This window comes from Neomonachus schauinslandi, chromosome 5 (assembly GCF_002201575.2).
Source record: "Neomonachus schauinslandi chromosome 5, ASM220157v2, whole genome shotgun sequence".
Lineage (NCBI taxonomy): Eukaryota > Metazoa > Chordata > Mammalia > Carnivora > Phocidae > Neomonachus > Neomonachus schauinslandi.
Genome location: NC_058407.1, coordinates 38,134,962 through 38,154,059, shown reverse-complemented (window position 1 = coordinate 38,154,059; position 19,098 = coordinate 38,134,962). Strand labels below are relative to the sequence as shown.

Sequence of the window (19,098 nt, the reverse complement as noted above, 5' to 3'; positions counted from 1 at the left end):
CTTTCAGTTAATTGAATCTTCCAGCTCATATCCAGGAATCTGCCCTCTTCCACAATGACATAAGCATCGCTCCATCTCCACTACCTTTTTCTAAGGACAAGCCTCCTTTCTCTCTGTGCAGACTACCACAATATCCTACTAATTGGCCTCTCATTGCCATTTTTGCTTCTCTTCAAATCTTATGCCATTCATATACCATTTCAAAATAATCTTTTAAAATAATAATTAAAGAAAAAGTCACATTGTTTTCCTTTTCAAATTCTATAGTTTTCCATTGTATTTAGGGGGGTAAAAAGCTAACATCTTTATTATGGCCTGCACAATCATCAGACTTCCTCTTTCTTACTTGATTCCAGAAACTCAGGCTGGCCTTTCTCAGTTACACTAAATTCTGTCCATTTCCAGGGCTTCTATTCACTCTGCTTTGAAAAGTCTTTACCAAACTGTGTTGAAACTTCCAGGCTTTCTCTCTTGATCAGATTGGCAGATTTCCAGACAAATATATTCTTCCTCTTCTTGGTGAGACATGCTTCATCCTTAGCCAAGAGTCCTTCAGTGTGTAATCTTAAACCACAGTCTAGGAAACTACATCCTATCTCACTACCATCCCAGTAAGCAGACCTTCACTTTTCTTATCTTTTTTTTTTCTTCCAGTTTCATCCAGGTCTTTTTCCAATTTCTTGCCTAAGATTTCATGGATATTAGTTACTTTCCAGGATCTTTGAGGAAATACATAGTATTAGCCCTCGCATAAATCAGTCAGCATGAGTAGTAATTGGTTGGACTTTTGTCATGTTAGACTTGTGCCTATTTTAATGTGGGCTGGTGAGAAGAACCAAGCTCTTTTCTCTCAAGCTTGGGAATACAGAGGACATAGGTCTGTGTGCAGAATGATCGAGGAAAAAATGCCAGCAGCTATGCACAACAAAGGAATTCTACCCATATAAACTGGGTATTCCTCTGATCTTTTTACCTTGGGTTTACAGTATTCCATTTTATTTTATTTTTTTTAAGATTGTATTTATTTATTTGACAGAGAGAGACACAGCAAGAGCAGAAACACAAGCAGGGGGAATGGGAGAGAGAGAAGCAGGCTTCCCGTGGAGCAGGGAGCCCAATGCGAGGCTCGATCCCGGGACCCTGGGATCATGACCTGAGCCAAAAGCAGACGCTTAACGACTGAGCCACCCAGGTGCCCCTGGGTTTACAGTATTCTAAAGAGCTATTATAAGACTGCAGTTTTCCCTACACAGACAGTTTGGAGATGATGCCAGGAGACTGTTTGTTGTATCTTTGAGAATGTCATGGTGGAAATTAATTGATCAATACCTGGATCTACTAGGGAAGGATTATAAGCATTAAAGGAACTTTTCAAAGAAGATAAAGAAAGACTACTCTAAAAGTATGTCTCACCTGCCCAAATGTGAGAAATTGACCTCTTAAGGTTTCTATTTTATGCCATGTGCCCTATCAGTTTTGTTAGGAAATGTGTATTTCATTTTTTTAATTATATTCATTTGAAATCATCTCTGATAGATGGACTTTAAAATGATAAGCAGAGTTAAATAATTAATTCCAGAGTCCTTTTTTTTTGGAAATGGTATTAGATTTGGTCTTTATCAGGTATGTTTTTTGCATGCTTGGCTTCATAATCTCTCTTCTTCCCCCTATATTGTTTTTCTGGAATCTGCACTAAAGATAAGGCAGAGTGAAAATCTGACTCATTGGCAACCAATCAGAAGAACTTTATGTAGAAAACTCCCTTCAAGGAGGTACAGGCAGCATAAACAAAACTCTGGGAAGAGTGGAAGCAAAGGTAGAAAAATATGGTTGAAGTGACTAGGACAATTAGTACTTACTGTTTAAAAGCTATCGTAGTTCACTTCCTAGATGAAAAAAGCTTTTCTTTTAAGGAGACACCTGAGTAAATATTCATCAGAAATGCTCACCCTTTAAAAAAATTTGGCAGATGTTAGTTATATTTTTTTTCCAATTATCTTCTGCTTGGTTAAAATATCCAGGTAATTGGATCAATAGTTTGGACTTAAATAATTTGCTTAAAATGATTCAAGTTTTCAATTAGAGCATAAGCTTTAAAAAACCATTTGGGCAACCAACAGAGTTTAGCAGGTAAAGAATATCCCAGAAACAGATACATAAATTGATACATTATTTCTGATAATTATACTTAAAAACTAGTTACTATTAAAGATTTAGATGCCTAACACCATTGTGTGACCGGAGATAATTTAAAGGACTCAGTGCTTTTTAACAATGTGGTTATATTTAAATCTGACAGATTATTGATTCTCATTTTTTCTTTGAATATTTAGGAGAATAACTCTATTTCAAACCTCTATTTTTCAATATCAGAACCAGAAAAACCCGAGAAACTTAAAGCCTTCAATATTTCCACACATTCCTTTTCTCTGTATTGGAGCCTGCCCTCTGGCCATGTGGAAAGGTTTCATGTGGATCTTGTTCCTGACAGTGGCTTTGTTACTATCAAAGATCTTGGAGGTGGAGAGTATCAGGTATAGTTTTCATTATCATACTTGCTGAGCCAACTTGTGTTTATATTTGGTCCTCATAGGAAAGTTCTTTATGAAACTCATACACCATGAACACTTACTTCTTTGAGAGTTTTTAAAAGCATAAAATGAAGACAAAAACACTGATGCTGAATTGATGAGTGTGAGTTTCAGCATGGGTGGACTGTTACCTTAGCAACGTCTATGCCTTTTTTTTTTTTCTTAAGTCTTACCCTGAACCTACAGCCAGCCATCCAAGGGTTCATGAATAGTTTAACAAAGAAAGGGCAGAGCTATTGAGTAATCCAGGCTCATTAATTGTGTACTTGCCAGGAGGATCTGTCTTTAAATCATTAATGCAGGCAACATTTCTCTCTAAGCCATCAATGTGATTCCACTGCCTGAAAAATGTAATAATGATGGATTTTCTTATCATTTTTCTTTTACTTTTTATTGGAACTTCAGAGACACAGGTATTTCATATATACTCCTAAAAATGTTAAGCAATGGGCTGTAGATTTTTTAAGACTCTTAAATAGTTGTTTCTTGTGACAACAAGCTAGAGAGATTGAAATACTGATTTAGTTTTTGATAACACAGTATGTTTTATAAGTTTTTATTATCTGTTACTTGGTAAATAGTTATGTGATAGAACAAATTTATTATATTTTGCAGTAATATGGAACTTGGAATATTTTAAACAGTGCAGAGTTATTGTGTGAGATGTTACTTTATTTTGTTGTTGTGATAGATTTATTGTTTTAGCTTTCTTGTTTTCCAGAAAGAGTTTTAATGCAATTATTTGTTTTTGGTGTTCTAGGTTGATGTTTCCAATGCTGTTCCTGGTACTAGGTATGATGTAACCATCTATTCTATTTCTGCTACAACATACAGCTCACCTGTTAGTAGAACAGTGACAACCAATATAACAAGTGAGTATATGTTTCCTTTTTTTATGAAGTATTTTTAATGAAGTTTTTGCAGCTAGTATAAATCTATTGGATGGAAATACTTACATTAGCACTATGTGCCTTATATACATGAAAACAGGTTAGTAATTAAAGCAAAATGGAAACATAAGAAAGTGATCTCTTTAGGACCTGTGTTCTACTGTTTTTTTAGCTTTCTTGACTTTCAGAGAGTAAAGATAATTGTACTTGTTTGTGAAATGGATCAGAGAGATGGCTAATGGTAATATTTAAATAATACAGAGCCATGAAAATAGACTCACTACACTTGCTCGGGAAGAATTATTTAGTTTGTAAGACTGTATTCTTGCTTTCTTAGTTTTATGTGTGAGCTTTGCACAAGTAAGTTTCTCTTAAAATGATCTGGCATCAAAAGTGTATTTGGCATGTAGTATGTGGTAGCATTCCATTTTTTACATTCTTATAAAAGAATGTTTCTCGTATCCCCCAAAGCATTTAATCTTTTTTTTTCTTTTGGTAGCAAAGCTCTAGGGAGGATAAAGTCACATTTGAGAGACCATTAGTCTTTGGGAACTTCAAAAGTCTACATTTGTAAAAACTTTCTTATTTATGATTGTGAAAATACAATAATTGTTTGACCTTTTAACAACATTTTTTTTTTTTTTTAATAGAACCAGGGCCTCCAGTCTTCCTAGCAGGAGAAAGAGTTGGATCTGCCGGGATTCTTCTGTCTTGGAATACACCACCTAATCCAAATGGAAGGATTGTATCTTACATTGTTAAATATAAGGAAGTTTGTCCATGGATGCAAACAGAATACACACAAGTTAGAACAAAGCCAGACAGTCTGGAAGTTCTTCTTACTAATCTTAATCCTGGAACAACATATGAAATCAAGGTAATATTTTGTTAATATTTAGTATTAAGTATTAAGTACTTCATATTAATGCTTAGTATTTATTTTAAAAGTGAAGGAGCTTTTCCCCACCAGCCTTTAAAGCTGAACACAGCCAAGTGATTGAAGAATGATCATCTGAGTCATGACCTCAGGGCCCATCTGGGCTCTTTTTTTTTTTTTTTTTAAAGATTTTATTTATTTATTTGAGAGAGAGAGAATGAGAGACAGAGAGCACGAGAGGGAAGAGGGTGAGAGGGAGAAGCAGACCCCCTGCCGAGCAGGGAGCCCGATGTGGGACTCGATCCTGGGACTCCAAGATCATGACCTGAGCCAAAGGCAGTCGCTTAACCGACTGAGCCACCCAGGCGCCCCATCTGGGCTCTTAAAATTTGAACAACTGTTGTAATCTCTTTTCATTTTTAGGTGTATTTATGTAATTTATTTATTTTAAAAACATTTAACTTAGCAACTTTTTCAAAGAATAAATCAAGTTTAAATTACATAATTTAGGCTTTATAAGTAAAAATATTCTACTTTTTCATTAACCTTTAAGTTATCTTTGTTATTTTTCTCTTAATCCTGTTGTATTTGTGTGTATGTTATCAAAATTTGAATAATGGTATGAAAGTTTCTATTGAGCCAGCTTCTCGGAGAACAATGAATTCAATTCAGTTCCATTCAATAAGTGTTTCCTGAACATTTATTGTGTCTTTGTGTTTATAAAAATTTTTAGTTCTTTACAATGTTTAATATGCAAAATTAAACATCTTATTTAGAAATTAAAGAAGAGCATATAAAAAGCAATCCTAAATTAGGCCATATGAAAATGTTTACAATTAAGATATATTTGTGATATTTCCAGAGTATAGTAAAAGATACAGATATCTTTTTGATTCTTTCTATTTTCAACATAATATCAATATGTTCTTTGAGTTTTTAAGATAATTGAATATAGAGAAAAAAATCTGTAAAAGCTGTATAAATATGTGATAAGACATAACTGAGATGGCTTTCTGGATGGTAAGAAATGATGGGAAAGAGAGAATTTGCCTGGTGTGGGGGTTTCATTATTGGAAGCATGCCTATTTGTGAAAGCAAAGCACACAGTAAGAATTAGAGAGCTTCCCTATAGTAGGGATCCCCCATATGAGAACAGTTAAAAGGAAATTTTTACTGATGCAAAAGTCAAAGCCAAAGATTCATGATGGCTATTTCATTGCAGAAACATGGGTAAAGAGTAGGAGACATTTTCTAACTGACACATAAAAATGGCATAGTATACATATTTTCTGTCAACAGCCCATATTTAGATATATGTTAAAATATACTATTGAAGGTAATATGTAAAGATTAAATTTTAATGTGATAAGAAGCTGTTATAGACAGAAAGGTAATTTAGCTAACCTAGTTCTGCTTAGATCTATTTTTATGGAGTTTGAATTTTTATTCCTTTGAATTCTCTTATTTCAGGCCTTTTGGGAAGCCCTTATTCTTCTTTTAATCCCACACTTTATAAATCATTGTTGTTACCTTTATGCTGTTCAAATAAATGTTAGCCATTGCAGAATTCCAAAGGGTATTTGGTGCAGTACATTTGATACCTTCAAATGTAGATATCAAATCTACATAATCTGGGGAGAAAAGTACTTTACATGTGTTATTTCATTTAGTCCTTAGGAACAATTCTATGACATAGATATATCGTTATTCCCATTTTAAAGAGAAGGAAAATGTGACTTAGAATAGGACCAGTAAATTGCCTACAACTACTCATTTAGGAGTTGGTGGAGTTCAATTTAAACTAAGGTTTTCAGACGCCAGTTATGGCATTTGGAAGAGCATTAAGAGTCTTGATCTCAGTAATGACATTTTCTCTGCCTATTCTAGTCTATTCGACTAGGCTATCTGAGTCAAAAAGAATTTTTCTATCTTTTAAATTCAGAATACTTAGTCTAACTGATTAAGCTTATTTTTAAAATTGTTTTCTTGAGTATGTATTTGACTGATTAGATTGTAAACTCTAAAGCCAGATACCATATATATGGTTTCATATTTGTTACAGAAATAGTCATAGTGTCTGGCATGAAGTGAATATAATGGAAAGAGTTTGAGCTTTAGAAATAAGCATGACTTCAATGGAATTCTGGTTCTACCACTTATTCCTGTATGACTCAGGCAAGTTACTTGACTTCACTCAACGAGTTTCCTCATCTATAAAATTCTGATCAGAACACTTTATGCTTTGATAATGTGGATAAAATGAGATACATAAAATTTCTAGGAGATTTCCTGGTACGTAAAAGTTGCCCATAAATAATAACTGTTACTATTAATACTACTAATTGACTATAAAACTTGACTATTAATTTTTCCATTAGGAATTGAAGAAATCTGTTGAATCAAACTATGCTGCAAATATACCCTTAGGGATAATGGAAATAAGGAATAGCTCCATGTGTGCTTTCTACTTTGGGAGTATTGCAGGAATTAAGGGAAAAGTGTCTTTATCATTTAACTTATCAACAAGTCAAAATTTTATTATTTCAGATTCTGTTTAATTAGAGAGTAAAAAGTTTGAACATAATTCTTTTGATCTGTTTTAGGTTGCTGCTGAAAACAGCGCTGGTATTGGAGTGTTTAGTGACCCATTTCTTTTCCAAACTGTGGAAAGTGGTAATTTGCCTAAATCATTTGTTCCAACTTAATTATGAGTTTTTGTCATTTATAATAAATAGGCATATAAACCAGATAATGGTGTTAAAATCCATAGAATCTTCAAAAGCATGGCCATTCAATTACTTTTAGAGTCTTCTTGGATAGTTATTCATTAAAATTATATATTATTCTCTATGATTATGAAAGCAGTAGGTGTTATCTTAAAAAAACTTTGAAAAAATAAGAAACAGTAAAAATTATCCATGGCCTTGTCATATGAAAACTCTGTTACCATTTTGGTTCACTCCTGGTTGGTCCTTTTTTTCTCCCATAAATATGTGTCTATGTGACTATATATTCATGAAAGTAGCCTTATGCCAATTATGCAAGTTTATAGCCTGCTTTTTCCTGTTCATATCAATTCATACACACTTTTATGACATTAGACTTTTGGAAATATAGATCTTATAGTTATATTATTCCATAACATGTAGTCGTTATCAAACCAATTTAAGATACCTCCCTTCTTTCAATGGTGGAGAGGAAAGAGCCTGAGGTACCATTGATGCCTCTCTCTCATAGTATACTCTATCAGCAAATTGCGCCAGCACTACATCAAAATGCATCCTGAATCTCACCCTAATTGCAAATCAGTCTAATCTATTATCACTTCTTGCCTGAACAATTGAAAGTCTCCTTACTGGTTTTCCTGTTTCCAGCCTCCTTGCCTACAGTTCCCTTTCTCCACATGAGCTGTGTCATCTTTTGAAACTAAGCCAGAACATATTGCTTCTCTCTTCCCTTTTTTTTTAAGATTTTATTTATTTATTTGACAGAGAGAGACACAGTGAGAGAGGGAACACAAGCAGGGGGAGTGGGAGAGGAAGAAGCAGGCTTCCTGCGGAGCAGGGAGCCCAATATGGGGCTCGATCCCAGGACCCTGGGATCATGACCTGAGCCGAAGGCAGATGCTTAATGACTGAGCCACCCAGGAGCCCCTGCTTCTCTCTTTCTAATAGGGCTCCTATCTTACTCAGAATAAGACCGTACGTCCTTCCCATGGTCCATAGCACTCTGGATGTTCTTTTCCCTCTCTGATCCATCTCTAACATTCTCCCCTCCCTCCAAATACACCATCCATACCTATCTTCCATCAAAGGGCCTTTGCACTTGCTGTTTTCTCTAACTGGAATACTCGTTCACTAAATATCCACATGTCTCTCTCCCCTAGTTAATTCAAATCTCACATTACTTTCCTAACTACACCTTGTAAAATAGCCTCTATTTCCTCCTGTCCATCTCTAGCCCTAACACATTATTTTTCTTCATTGGACCAGCCTGATATGTTACATATTTACTTGCTTATTTTTTATTGTATATATCAGCCTAGTAGAACATAAGCTTTGTGATAAAAATAAGTTAGTGATTGGAGGTGCTTTTATTTATTTAATAATTCCTCTATTTACTTATAATAGCAAAAAGTTAGAACCAATAAATGCAGTATGATTAAATAAATAATGGCATCTCCATTCAACAACAGATATTTTCTGTGGAACTTACATTCTTGTGGGCTAAGATACATGAGTTACTAAGTAATATGTCAGGTTAGTGATAACTGTTATAAAAAGAATTTCCATAATTTTTTGCAACTATAAATGTTTTACATATTTAAAAGATAAAAATCTTCCAGTGAACCACTTTATGCCAAAGGGATAAATTGAAATGGGCCCTGTGTATCTAGAGAGGATAATGTATTGGCTCATGTTAAAAAACATGCATCAAGCTTTGTGGCCTAGTTTCTATTTGAGACTTTATCTAGAGAATCATATGAAAACATGCTCTATCACATAAGAAGTTAGAGAAAATTCAGGAGTTCATTTAAAATTAGAAATTAATGATTTATGAGGTTTAAATTACTCTTGTTGATTTTGAGCATATTGACTCTCAAATTATTTGTACAACTAAAATTCAAGTGGGAAAATTATCATTTCAAAATTAAATATTCACTAGGATATAAAATAAAAATTTATTACTTATGTTTTTAAGTTTTAGGGAAGTTAACTGGAATAACTTTTGAATGACATGGAAAGTTTTGTCTTGGGAGTCTTACTGTTTCTCATTCATTGTGTGTTTTTGGGCAAATCGGATAATTATATAATTTCTCTTGCCCCTATATTGACTTTTTTTTTTGGTAAATGTAAAGAGGTAAAAACATAATGTAAATATATATTTAATTGTATCAGTATTCTGCAATTTTCAACCAAGTACCCCTTTTTATTATTTATGCTAGAAAGAACACAAATTTAAGGAATAGTTCAATGGAATAAATAAGCTGCCTTTTTTATTGTTAAATCAGAAGGAATTTCTTTTCCCATGAATAAAAATACTCTTGGGAAGAGTATACAGGTTAACTATTTATGCCATACTGAGTTGATGTTGCATCCACAAGCACAAAAATCTCAACTTCTTAACTTCCCATGCAGCATTATTTCAGGTAAACATAGAATTTATTTTGGCTTTAAGATAATAGGATGCACCTCCATTTTCAACTTGATGGATCTTTAGAAATGCAGGAAAAGTCTGTATATTGGATTTATGAAGTTTCTTTCTGGCTCAATAAATGTATACTTTGCATAATGTACACTTTGAAAAGTTGTAGACACCTTCACATACCTATACAAATTTATGCATGTCACTAGTCTAGATATATCCTCAAAGTGTTGGAAGACACTTATCTGAAAGATGAAATGACCTTATAAACAGAAATTTTTGATACCACAGTGTCAAACCTTTACTTGGATCAAGATGGATAAGTTCACTCTATGAACATCAAGAAATAATGGGTTTTGGTACATAAAAGGCCAGTAGTAGAAACTAGAATATTTAAAGTAGGGAAAGACCTACCAACTACAGAAAAAAGCCAGGTTTATTCTTCAGACATAATGAAGTCACAAATGGAAAATAAAAGCAGAAATATTTAATTGAGACAAAAATTATTAAAGCAAGTTAATAAAAATACCATTTTTTCACTAAATGTTATTTAACATATTTAATTACTTTCTTTTTAAAAAATATTTTATTCATTTATCTGAGACAGAGATCATGAGCAGGGGGAGGGGCAGAGGGAGAGGGAGAAGCAGACTGCTGAGCAGGGAGCCTGACAGGGGGCTCTACAGGGGGCTCCAGAGGAGCTCAATCCCAGGAGTGGGGCTCAATCTGATCCCGGGACACTGGGATCATGACCTGAGCTGAAGGCAGATGCTTTAACTAACTGAGCCACCCAGGTGCCCCAACATATTTAATTACTTTCTATGTATTTAATATTTCTGATCACTTTTTAAACATTTTGAGATCATGTATTTAATAAAGTTTTGGTTACCTTATAAATTCAAATTTCTCTATACTTGAGTAGTTCCCTGTGACTGTTATTGAGGCTCATTTGAAAATGTTTAGAAAACAAATTGCATTTTTTTGTATGTATATAATTTGTGTGTGTGTGTGTGTGTGTGTATATATCAGGCATACTTATAAAGATTTGTATAGTTTACACAAATAAGAAATTTAAAAGAGTGATTGGGATTCATGAAGAGAGTAAATTGGTGGTCACCAGAGGATAGAGGCGGGAGAATAGATTGATTTTGTTTATGGGTACAAACTTGCCTCAAGTAATAAATAAGCCATAGAGATCTGATGCACAGTATAATGAATATAGATAACAATGCAATATTATAGTTATGTGATATTATAATTATATAATATGATAGAAGTACTAAATATTACTAAAATAGCAGTCATAATACAATATGGAAATGTATCAAATTCACACCTCATACACCTTAAATTTATTTTATTTTATTTTTAAATATTTTATTTATTTATTTGAGAGAGAGAGAGCATGAGCAGGGTGGGGCAGAGGGAGAAGTAGACTCTCCACTGAACAGGAAGCCCTATGCGGGACTCAATCCCAGGACTCCTGGATCATGACCTGAGCCAAAGGCAGATGCTTAACTGACTGACGCTTAACTGACTGAGCCACCCAGGTGCCCCACACTTTAAATTTATACAGTTATATGCCAAATATATTCAGTTTTAAAAAGAGATTCATGATAAAAGTTTTAACTCATAATTTCATAGCATCATATATTTAACATTTTAATATTTTGCTTTATTACATTTTATCCATCCAAAACAAATTCAAATATTAAATCTTTAGTGTCAGAGAGTTATATTGTCATTGTCCTTCTTAAGCTTTAATTAATTACATTGATGAGTTTTCCTTGGAGAAAAAAAGTTCCATCCATCATTCTATCCATTATTAATGATTAACCATCCTTCCAAATTGTTTTATTTTTTCCCATTAAAATGCAGCTGTCCTTAAGTTTCCTAGTTTCTCTAGTTTAACTCATATCATTCATATACAACCTCTTTCCCATGACCTAAGTTCCTTATGTAACTTATATGGCTTTCATTTACAAATCATATTTTGGTATTCTTTCCTACAATGTGCATTTAAACTCTAATTATTCGGTATCTTAATAGTAGGCACCTCTGTTATCACTTATTTTGTTTTACCACAGACATCCTGTTTTGTTTTTATTTCTCTCAATAGTGATTTGTCATGTTTGTTCTATATTCTAAAGGATCTTGATTATTTACTCTACTTTGTCAGTTTTGCATAACTTACCTTGAAATTAGTGGGCATAATTTTCCTTCATTCTGGCTTCATGTTTGTCTCATCTCAGCTACAATAGCATATAGATTTTTTAAAAAGATTTTATTTATTTAAGAGAGAGAGAAAGAAAGAGAGAGAATGAGCACAAGTCGGGGGAGGGACAGAGGAAGAGGCAGACTCCCCTGATGAGCAAGGAGCCCTACATGGGCTCCATCCTAGGACCCTGGGATCATGACCTGAGTCGAAGGCAGATGCCCACTCACCTGAGCCACCCAGGTACCCCCAGCATATAGATTGTCATTGCGGTTTATCAGTAATTGATAATAAAGTATATGAATTCTGATGAAAGTTGATTTTGAGGTTGTATAAAACTCAAAATATAATAACCACAACCAGTTGGGTGCTATTCACTTTATATTAGACACTAGATATTTACGTACATTCCAGAAATGTGCTTTTTGGTGTAAATGGTTGGATAATTGTTTCAGTTTGCCACTTCTTCATTATCTAAGGAATCTGCATAATTCCAAAATATTTTAGGAGAGGATTTGTTATTCAGATTTGTTTGTATATTCACAAATAACTGTTGATTGGATATTTTTCAGACTTATTTGAAATAGTTCACCAATGGATCCCTTAGACAAATAATCCTAAAGTAAAACTTATTTGCGTCTTAAACGTAACTCTGTGGGCTCAAGTTTCAGTTTTTTATCTTAGGCAAAATTAATTAAATATATTTCAAAAAGTCTCACCCAAGTAGATTTTTTTCTAACAGAGTATATTTAATTTTATATGACATAAGAAATATAACATCTCAACATTATATAAATGCCATTCTAAATTTTATAACAGTGTTTTTTCCTTTCCTTCAATTTCTGTCACTTCCCCAGCTCCAGGAAAAGTGGTGAATCTCACAGTTGAGGCCTTTAACTATTCAACAGTAAACCTGATTTGGTATTTACCTAGGCAACCAAATGGCAAAATTACCAGCTTCAAGATTAGTGTGAAACATGCCAGAAGTGGGACAGTAGTGGAAGATGTCTCCATCAGAGTAGAAGACATTTTGACTGGGAAAATGCCAGAATGTAATGTAAGTATTATGGAACATTTTCTATGTCTCAGAGATTTTAGGTGTGAGCTTATAACTTGAAGTTTCCAGTATCTGGAAACTTTTTTAACCACAGTGGTTATTAGCTGTTTGATTCCTTATAGTGTTCAGTTATAGTATCATGTTATACACAATTGACTGTATTAAGGTAGAAAAAGATAAAGGTTTGAGAACTCAAGAGATAGAAAAATCTCACAGGGAGCTCTGAAGAGACTTCATGAAAGGAGTAGCATTTGTTAATGGACCTTGGATTGGCCTTGGTGTAAGGACAGGGGAGATCATGTGAGGGGAGTATTTTGGGTGGAGGATATTTTATAAAAAGAACTGATAGGAAAGTATAGAATATCACTGGAAAAAAGATAATATTTCCACATGACAGGAGGGGTAGGGAAGGCAACAGTCAAAGTTATGTTTGTGGAAGTAGATTGTTTTTGTTGTGCATATCTTTGGTGAAGAATTTGTTATGACTCTAGTCATTTATGGGAAATCCCTGGAAGTACCATAATAATGCTCTCAAAAATAATCTAGATGATCTTTGTGATATTATTGATGGAAAAACAAACAATATTACTTTTGTTTTAAATACTGTAAGTTATAGAAGTCTTAAAACCTTCTTTTTAAAATTAGGCTGTATTTTTAATACACACACAAACATACATACTTGCACATATGTGCTATTGGCTTTATCATTTGATTATTTATGAGGAAAAAAAATGATAGTACCAGTGAGAAAGTGACTTATGCTTGCAATTTCACAAAAGGGAAAATAGTTTATCTCTTTGGTTCTTGCACTTTTAACATGAATTTTAAAAATTCTTACTAATGATTTTGCTGTTGCTTTACCTTTATTCTAAGCCTTTTGAAGTCCTATTCATAAGAAATATGAAGGTATAAAGAATGCAATAAATATATTCTATTCTAACACTGTAAACATAAATGGGTATAATTAAGTTCCAGCAAATTTGTCCATAGCTTTAACAGATAACAATCTATTAAAATCTTAATGAATCATACACATACACATAAATTTAAGAATAATATTTATGCTATAAAGGAAAAATAAATGAATTACACTTTTCATGTTCATCAAGAGATACCACATTATTTTTCTTTTGCTATTTATTTTATTCACTAGGAGAATAATGAATCTTTTTTATGGAGTACAACCAGCCCTTCTCCAACCCTTGGTAGAGTTACGCCTCCATCACGTACGACATATTCGTCAAGCACGTTGGCGAGGAGTAAGATAAGCTCTGTGTGGAAAGAGCCTATCGGTTTTGTAGTGACACATTTGAGACCTTATACAACGTATCTTTTTGAAGTTTCTGCTGTTACAACTGAAGCAGGTTATATTGATAGTACGATTGTCAGAACACCAGAATCAGGTATGGTTTCATTTTTTGTGTAGGTAGAAAAAAAAAAAGAATTAAATTAGTTATATAATAATTTTTCATTTTTTCCATGTAGATCTTTTTGTTAAAACTTTCTTTCCCTTCCAATAACGTTTCCCCCCCCAATAATAGATCATGGGCATATCATCTGGAGCATCTTTAATTTCAGTACTCTTTTACAATGCTAACATAAACAACTAAAAAGAGAAAGGAAATTTGAAAGAATGGATTCTTGAGCTAATAGCCATGATCCTATGATCAGCTTTTATTGTTCTTTGATCTGAGCAATTTTTCTTAATCATCTCTGCCCTTCTCCTTCTCCTGTAATCATCTACAGCCTCCTCTCACTGATACTCTTATAACCAAATGTGGAAGTAACACCTATAGTGGTAGAAATATCGTGTGATTCACATTTCAATATTAGACAAAAATAGTACTTAAAAATATACCTACTTATCTCCTCTTTGCATTGGGTTTCCCTATGTGAAAAATGGATACAGCAATAGTACCTCCCTTATGGTGGTGGTGTTAGGATTCAATGAGTATAATTAGATATTATTACTACTAAATTTGAAGACTACACATTTCTAGCTATGGGTGTTATATATTTAATTACGGGATTATGGTATTATATATATGTGTAAATTTATGTAGTTACTGACACAATACCATATTAAATATGTAGTATCAGACATTCACTTGTGATTGGTAATTTTTGAGGTTACTGGAAATTATTACTGGTAGGGTAATTTCCCTAAAGCGCAGTATTTTTTTTTCTGATAACATAGCTGTCAGCTTTTATCATTTCATCACATTAAGTTTGAAGTTTTTTCTTGATTTAAATAGTCATCTTTGAATCATACCATTTCCTCCTTCCATACTTCTTATACAGTTAAAAAATAATTTCATAAAGATAACACAAAGTGAAATTTAGTAGACGAGAACTTTGGCTTGAGAAAAATATTTGGAATATTTCATTTCAGTCAAAAGAAAGTAAAATGTAGGAACACATTTGTGAAGAGTAGACTATTTTTAAATGTCATTTTTTTTATATGTTACCAATGTTACATTAGAATCTTCTAACTATAGGTTATAAATTTCCTCTCAGAACCAAATACAAATATTGATGCAGAAAGTGAAGATCTTTGCCAATAAGGTAATGTAGGTCGAGTTAATACCCTGACCCTTCTACCTGTGTCCAGCAGGGGGAGAGTGTTTTTCAAGTCAGATGCCCAGGCCTGGTTGAATTCAATATATAAGTGTGTTACCAAGACAATATAACTGTGCAAGGAACAATATTGGAATGAGAATGAAACACCCTGTGCAGTCATATACAACATTAAATTAAATTAGTAACTGTTGCAAATAAGTAGTTCATCTGATGATCCAGCATGTCTTATTTAAATTCTTCAATTCGTTCATTTTTCCTTTTTTGTAAAATTAAAAAACCCTTTGCTCATAGTGTGATATTTTATTTTCTTTCTGACTTTGTGTTTTATTGTGTGTATTTAATAAGATGCTCATTTATTTTAAGTATATATTATTTATTCATTTTTTTTAATAACAATTTTAGTGCCTGAAGGACCACCACAAAACTATATAACAGGCAACATTACAGGGAAGTCCTTTTCAATTTCATGGGACCCACCTACTGTAGTAACAGGGAAATTTAGTTACAGAGTTGAATTATATGGACCATCAGGTAAGTCTCAATCAGTTTTGTGTTTACCTTTTGGAATAAGAATTATGCAAAATATGTTAGTATTATCAAACTCCTTAAAAATACCATGCTCTTTTTTATAAGATCCTACAATTGAAGCAGATAATAGAAAAGCAATTAAGGGAGGTGAGGTTCTTTGAACTTTTTGTTTAAAATCATAAATAAGTATACGGATGGCAAAACATTGTCCATGTTCCATATTTACATGAGGAGAAGCTGACAGAATGAGATAACTCCTAAGAAGAGAAGTGTTAGAGGACATACGTGTCTTCAAATGTTTGAACAGGAGGACCTTGACTTACTTAATTGCAAATATGTTTATGAAGAACAATGGACTTCAGTTAGATGAAATCTCTGCTTAGAACAAGGAATGCATTTCTAATAATTGGAGCTCTCTAAAAATAATATAGGCAACTTCATAATGTAGCAAGTTCTCCATCTTTGTGAATAAGCAGGACCTGGACATCCCCTTGTCAGATATTTTGAGGGGTTCAAATATTATTGCTGGATGTCAATTAAGTAAACTCTAAAATTCTTTTCTAATCTGAGATGCTATGGTTCTATGAAAAAAAATCAACCAGAAGAGTAGAGAGTGATTGGGTCACGGAAGTTGAGTACAGGGCTAGGCAAAATTTAGGGCTCCTTTGACGTGTGGTATTGAATAAAGTGATATCAATCAAAGTGGATTTGTGTTTTTCTCCAGCTCTCTTCAACAAGAGTAGGGCAATGGAATGGAAGGCTTATGTAAAGGTAGTGATTATAATTGACAGTGCCATTGAGGCTGGATAAGGAGTGGAAACCAAGTGGTGAGGGACCAAACCAAGCAGAATAAAATAGTTCATAAGATCAACGGATCGGAGGTCCCAATGAACTTTTTTTTTTTAATTTTTTATTTTTTTAAAGTTTTTTTTTTTTTTTTTTTTTTTAAGATTTTGTTTATTTGAGAGAGAGAGTGCAGGAACAGAGGGAGAGGGAGTAGCAGACTCCCCGCTGAGCAGGGAGCCTGTTGCGGGGCTCAGTCCCAGGACCCTGGCATCATGACCTGAGCTGAAGGCAGACGCTTAACCGACTGAGCCACCCAGGCATGCCGGAGGTCCCAATGAACTTAAAGAATTGTTGCTTCAGGGTTCTAGAATAAGTGAACAGGAGATAAGAAGGAATGGTCAGAGAGAGTTGCACAAAATTGAGATCATGGATGATTCGCAGTTACTGGTAATAGTGATGTCTATGGGAGTGGCTGAGATAGGGTGGTGGATTAGATTATTTGAGGAGAGCTGGGAGTGTTTTAAGAGTCAAGTCTAGGGATCCTGAAATCACCACAAATTAAGATGGTAGCACTGAAGACAGTGACATTGAAGCAGGCACTAAATCATCCAGAATGAGGGTGAGTGACCATGGGCCTAGAAGATCAATCACGGCAACAAGGAGGACTGGTGGAGGCCATCCATGACATGAGATTGAAAGCTGTGAGCTTTTGTAAGGAGGGAGGTGGGTTGGAACACATACTATACCTGAAGGCCTCATCACTTCATGACCGTGGGAAAAATTAGATCATTTGGGGTGGCTGCAGGGAATAGAAGCCGTGTTTTTAGGGGAGAGCCAGGTTTCAGCTGCAGCAAAGGAAGAAAGAATTATTCAGAGGTAAAGTTGAGGATTAAGAGAATTTTGATGATGGACTATTTAAGGAGCTTTGCTCAGAAGCTGAACTACAAATATTTTCTAAGTATGTCTTTTTATAGAAGATAATGAAAATATTTAACATTTTAATTAACTAAATTTATGTATAAAATACTGTCACTATTTTAATATTAGCCTGAATCTAATGTTTTCTTTTTAAAAAAATGTCAAAAAATAACATGGTAATTGGATAGGGCTTTATGATTTAATAAATTATTTTGAATACTAGATTTTCATGTTGTTTCTATTGTTTTAATTAACCTGATATCAATGTACCACTAAGCTAAATGTTTGAAACTTGTAATAATTGTAATTATAATGTTTTAAAATTGTAATAACAAACATTAATTGCTATTCTTGGCTCTCTACTTAAATGTGAGAATGATTGCATGCCTAACGAGAAAATAATCCATGGTATCTTTTGTTTTTTGCAGGTCGGATTTTGGATAATAGCACAAAAGACCTTAAGTTTGCATTCACTAACCTAACACCATTTACGGTGTATGATGTATATGTTGCAGCTGAGACCAGTGCAGGCACTGGACCCAAATCAAATATTTCAGTATTCACTCCTCCAGAAGGTAAGAACATCTTCTTCAGTTTGTTCATAAGATATTTTACTCTGCTTGTGGATTTTAATGCACTGGTGAAACATTATATTAGAAGCTATTTGGTTTGTATTTATTTAATTCATGCTATTTCCTTATCAGATTACTACCTAATGCATTCCGAACATGCGTTCCTCAGAACATTAAACCCCGCAGCATGCTTCATAGAGGAACTGGAGATCAAGCAAGATTAGGAAGTAGTACATGTAGTATTAGTCTGTTTGTGACTCACAGTGAAGATTGGCAAAACCTCATGAGGTCAAAGGAAACAAATAAACACTTTTTTTTTTAAAGATTTTATTTATTTATTTGAAAGAGAGAGAATGAGAGAGAGCACATGAGACGGGGGAGGGTCAGAGGGAGAAGCAGACTCCCCGCCGAGCAGGGAGCCCGATGCGGGACTCGATCCGGGGACTCCAGGATCATGACCTGAGCCGAAGGCAGTCACTTAACCAACTGAGCCACCCAGGCGCCCAACAAATAAACACTTTTAACATCATTTGACTCACATTATTCAATGTAGAATAGATTTTTCTCACAGAATGATGTTTAGGGGAATCCATATATCCCCAATGCCTCTAACAAAATATGTTTGTAAACAAAAGGGTGTTTTAGGCAAGCGAGGATTCCTAGAGGGTGCATAATACAAATTTACCAGCACATCCCCAAATAATTAAAACAATGGCTCTCCTAAAGAAAGTTTTTGTTTGCATGTATTAAACATCACAGTTTTAGATGTTTAAAAAATGTTCCCTCATTGTCTCACTGCATATTTTCCTGGCCCATATCGAATTTGCTAAAATGTCTTCAGTTTTACTTAGGGATTGCAATTATTTGAGAAGATCACAATTTTATTACAAGTACATTAACATTTGGAAAAGTTTCCAAATTTTGTGTGATAGCTAACAT

The 19,098-nt window shown here is 33.8% G+C and overlaps 1 protein-coding gene across 1 annotated transcript in view; it reads left to right on the top strand.

The window, feature by feature from the left end:
• Positions 1–2,950: 2,950 nt before the first annotated feature.
• PTPRQ (protein tyrosine phosphatase receptor type Q) overlaps positions 2,951–19,098 on the top strand; it is a 201,427-nt gene continuing 185,279 nt past the window's right edge. Inside the window, exons 1-8 of the mRNA XM_044914755.1 lie at positions 2,951–3,004; positions 3,352–3,463; positions 4,132–4,358; positions 6,962–7,031; positions 12,576–12,775; positions 13,929–14,178; positions 15,758–15,886; positions 18,016–18,162. Of these exons, the coding sequence (XP_044770690.1) occupies positions 2,951–3,004; positions 3,352–3,463; positions 4,132–4,358; positions 6,962–7,031; positions 12,576–12,775; positions 13,929–14,178; positions 15,758–15,886; positions 18,016–18,162 (1,189 nt within the window). The remainder of the gene's footprint in view (positions 3,005–3,351; positions 3,464–4,131; positions 4,359–6,961; positions 7,032–12,575; positions 12,776–13,928; positions 14,179–15,757; positions 15,887–18,015; positions 18,163–19,098) is intronic.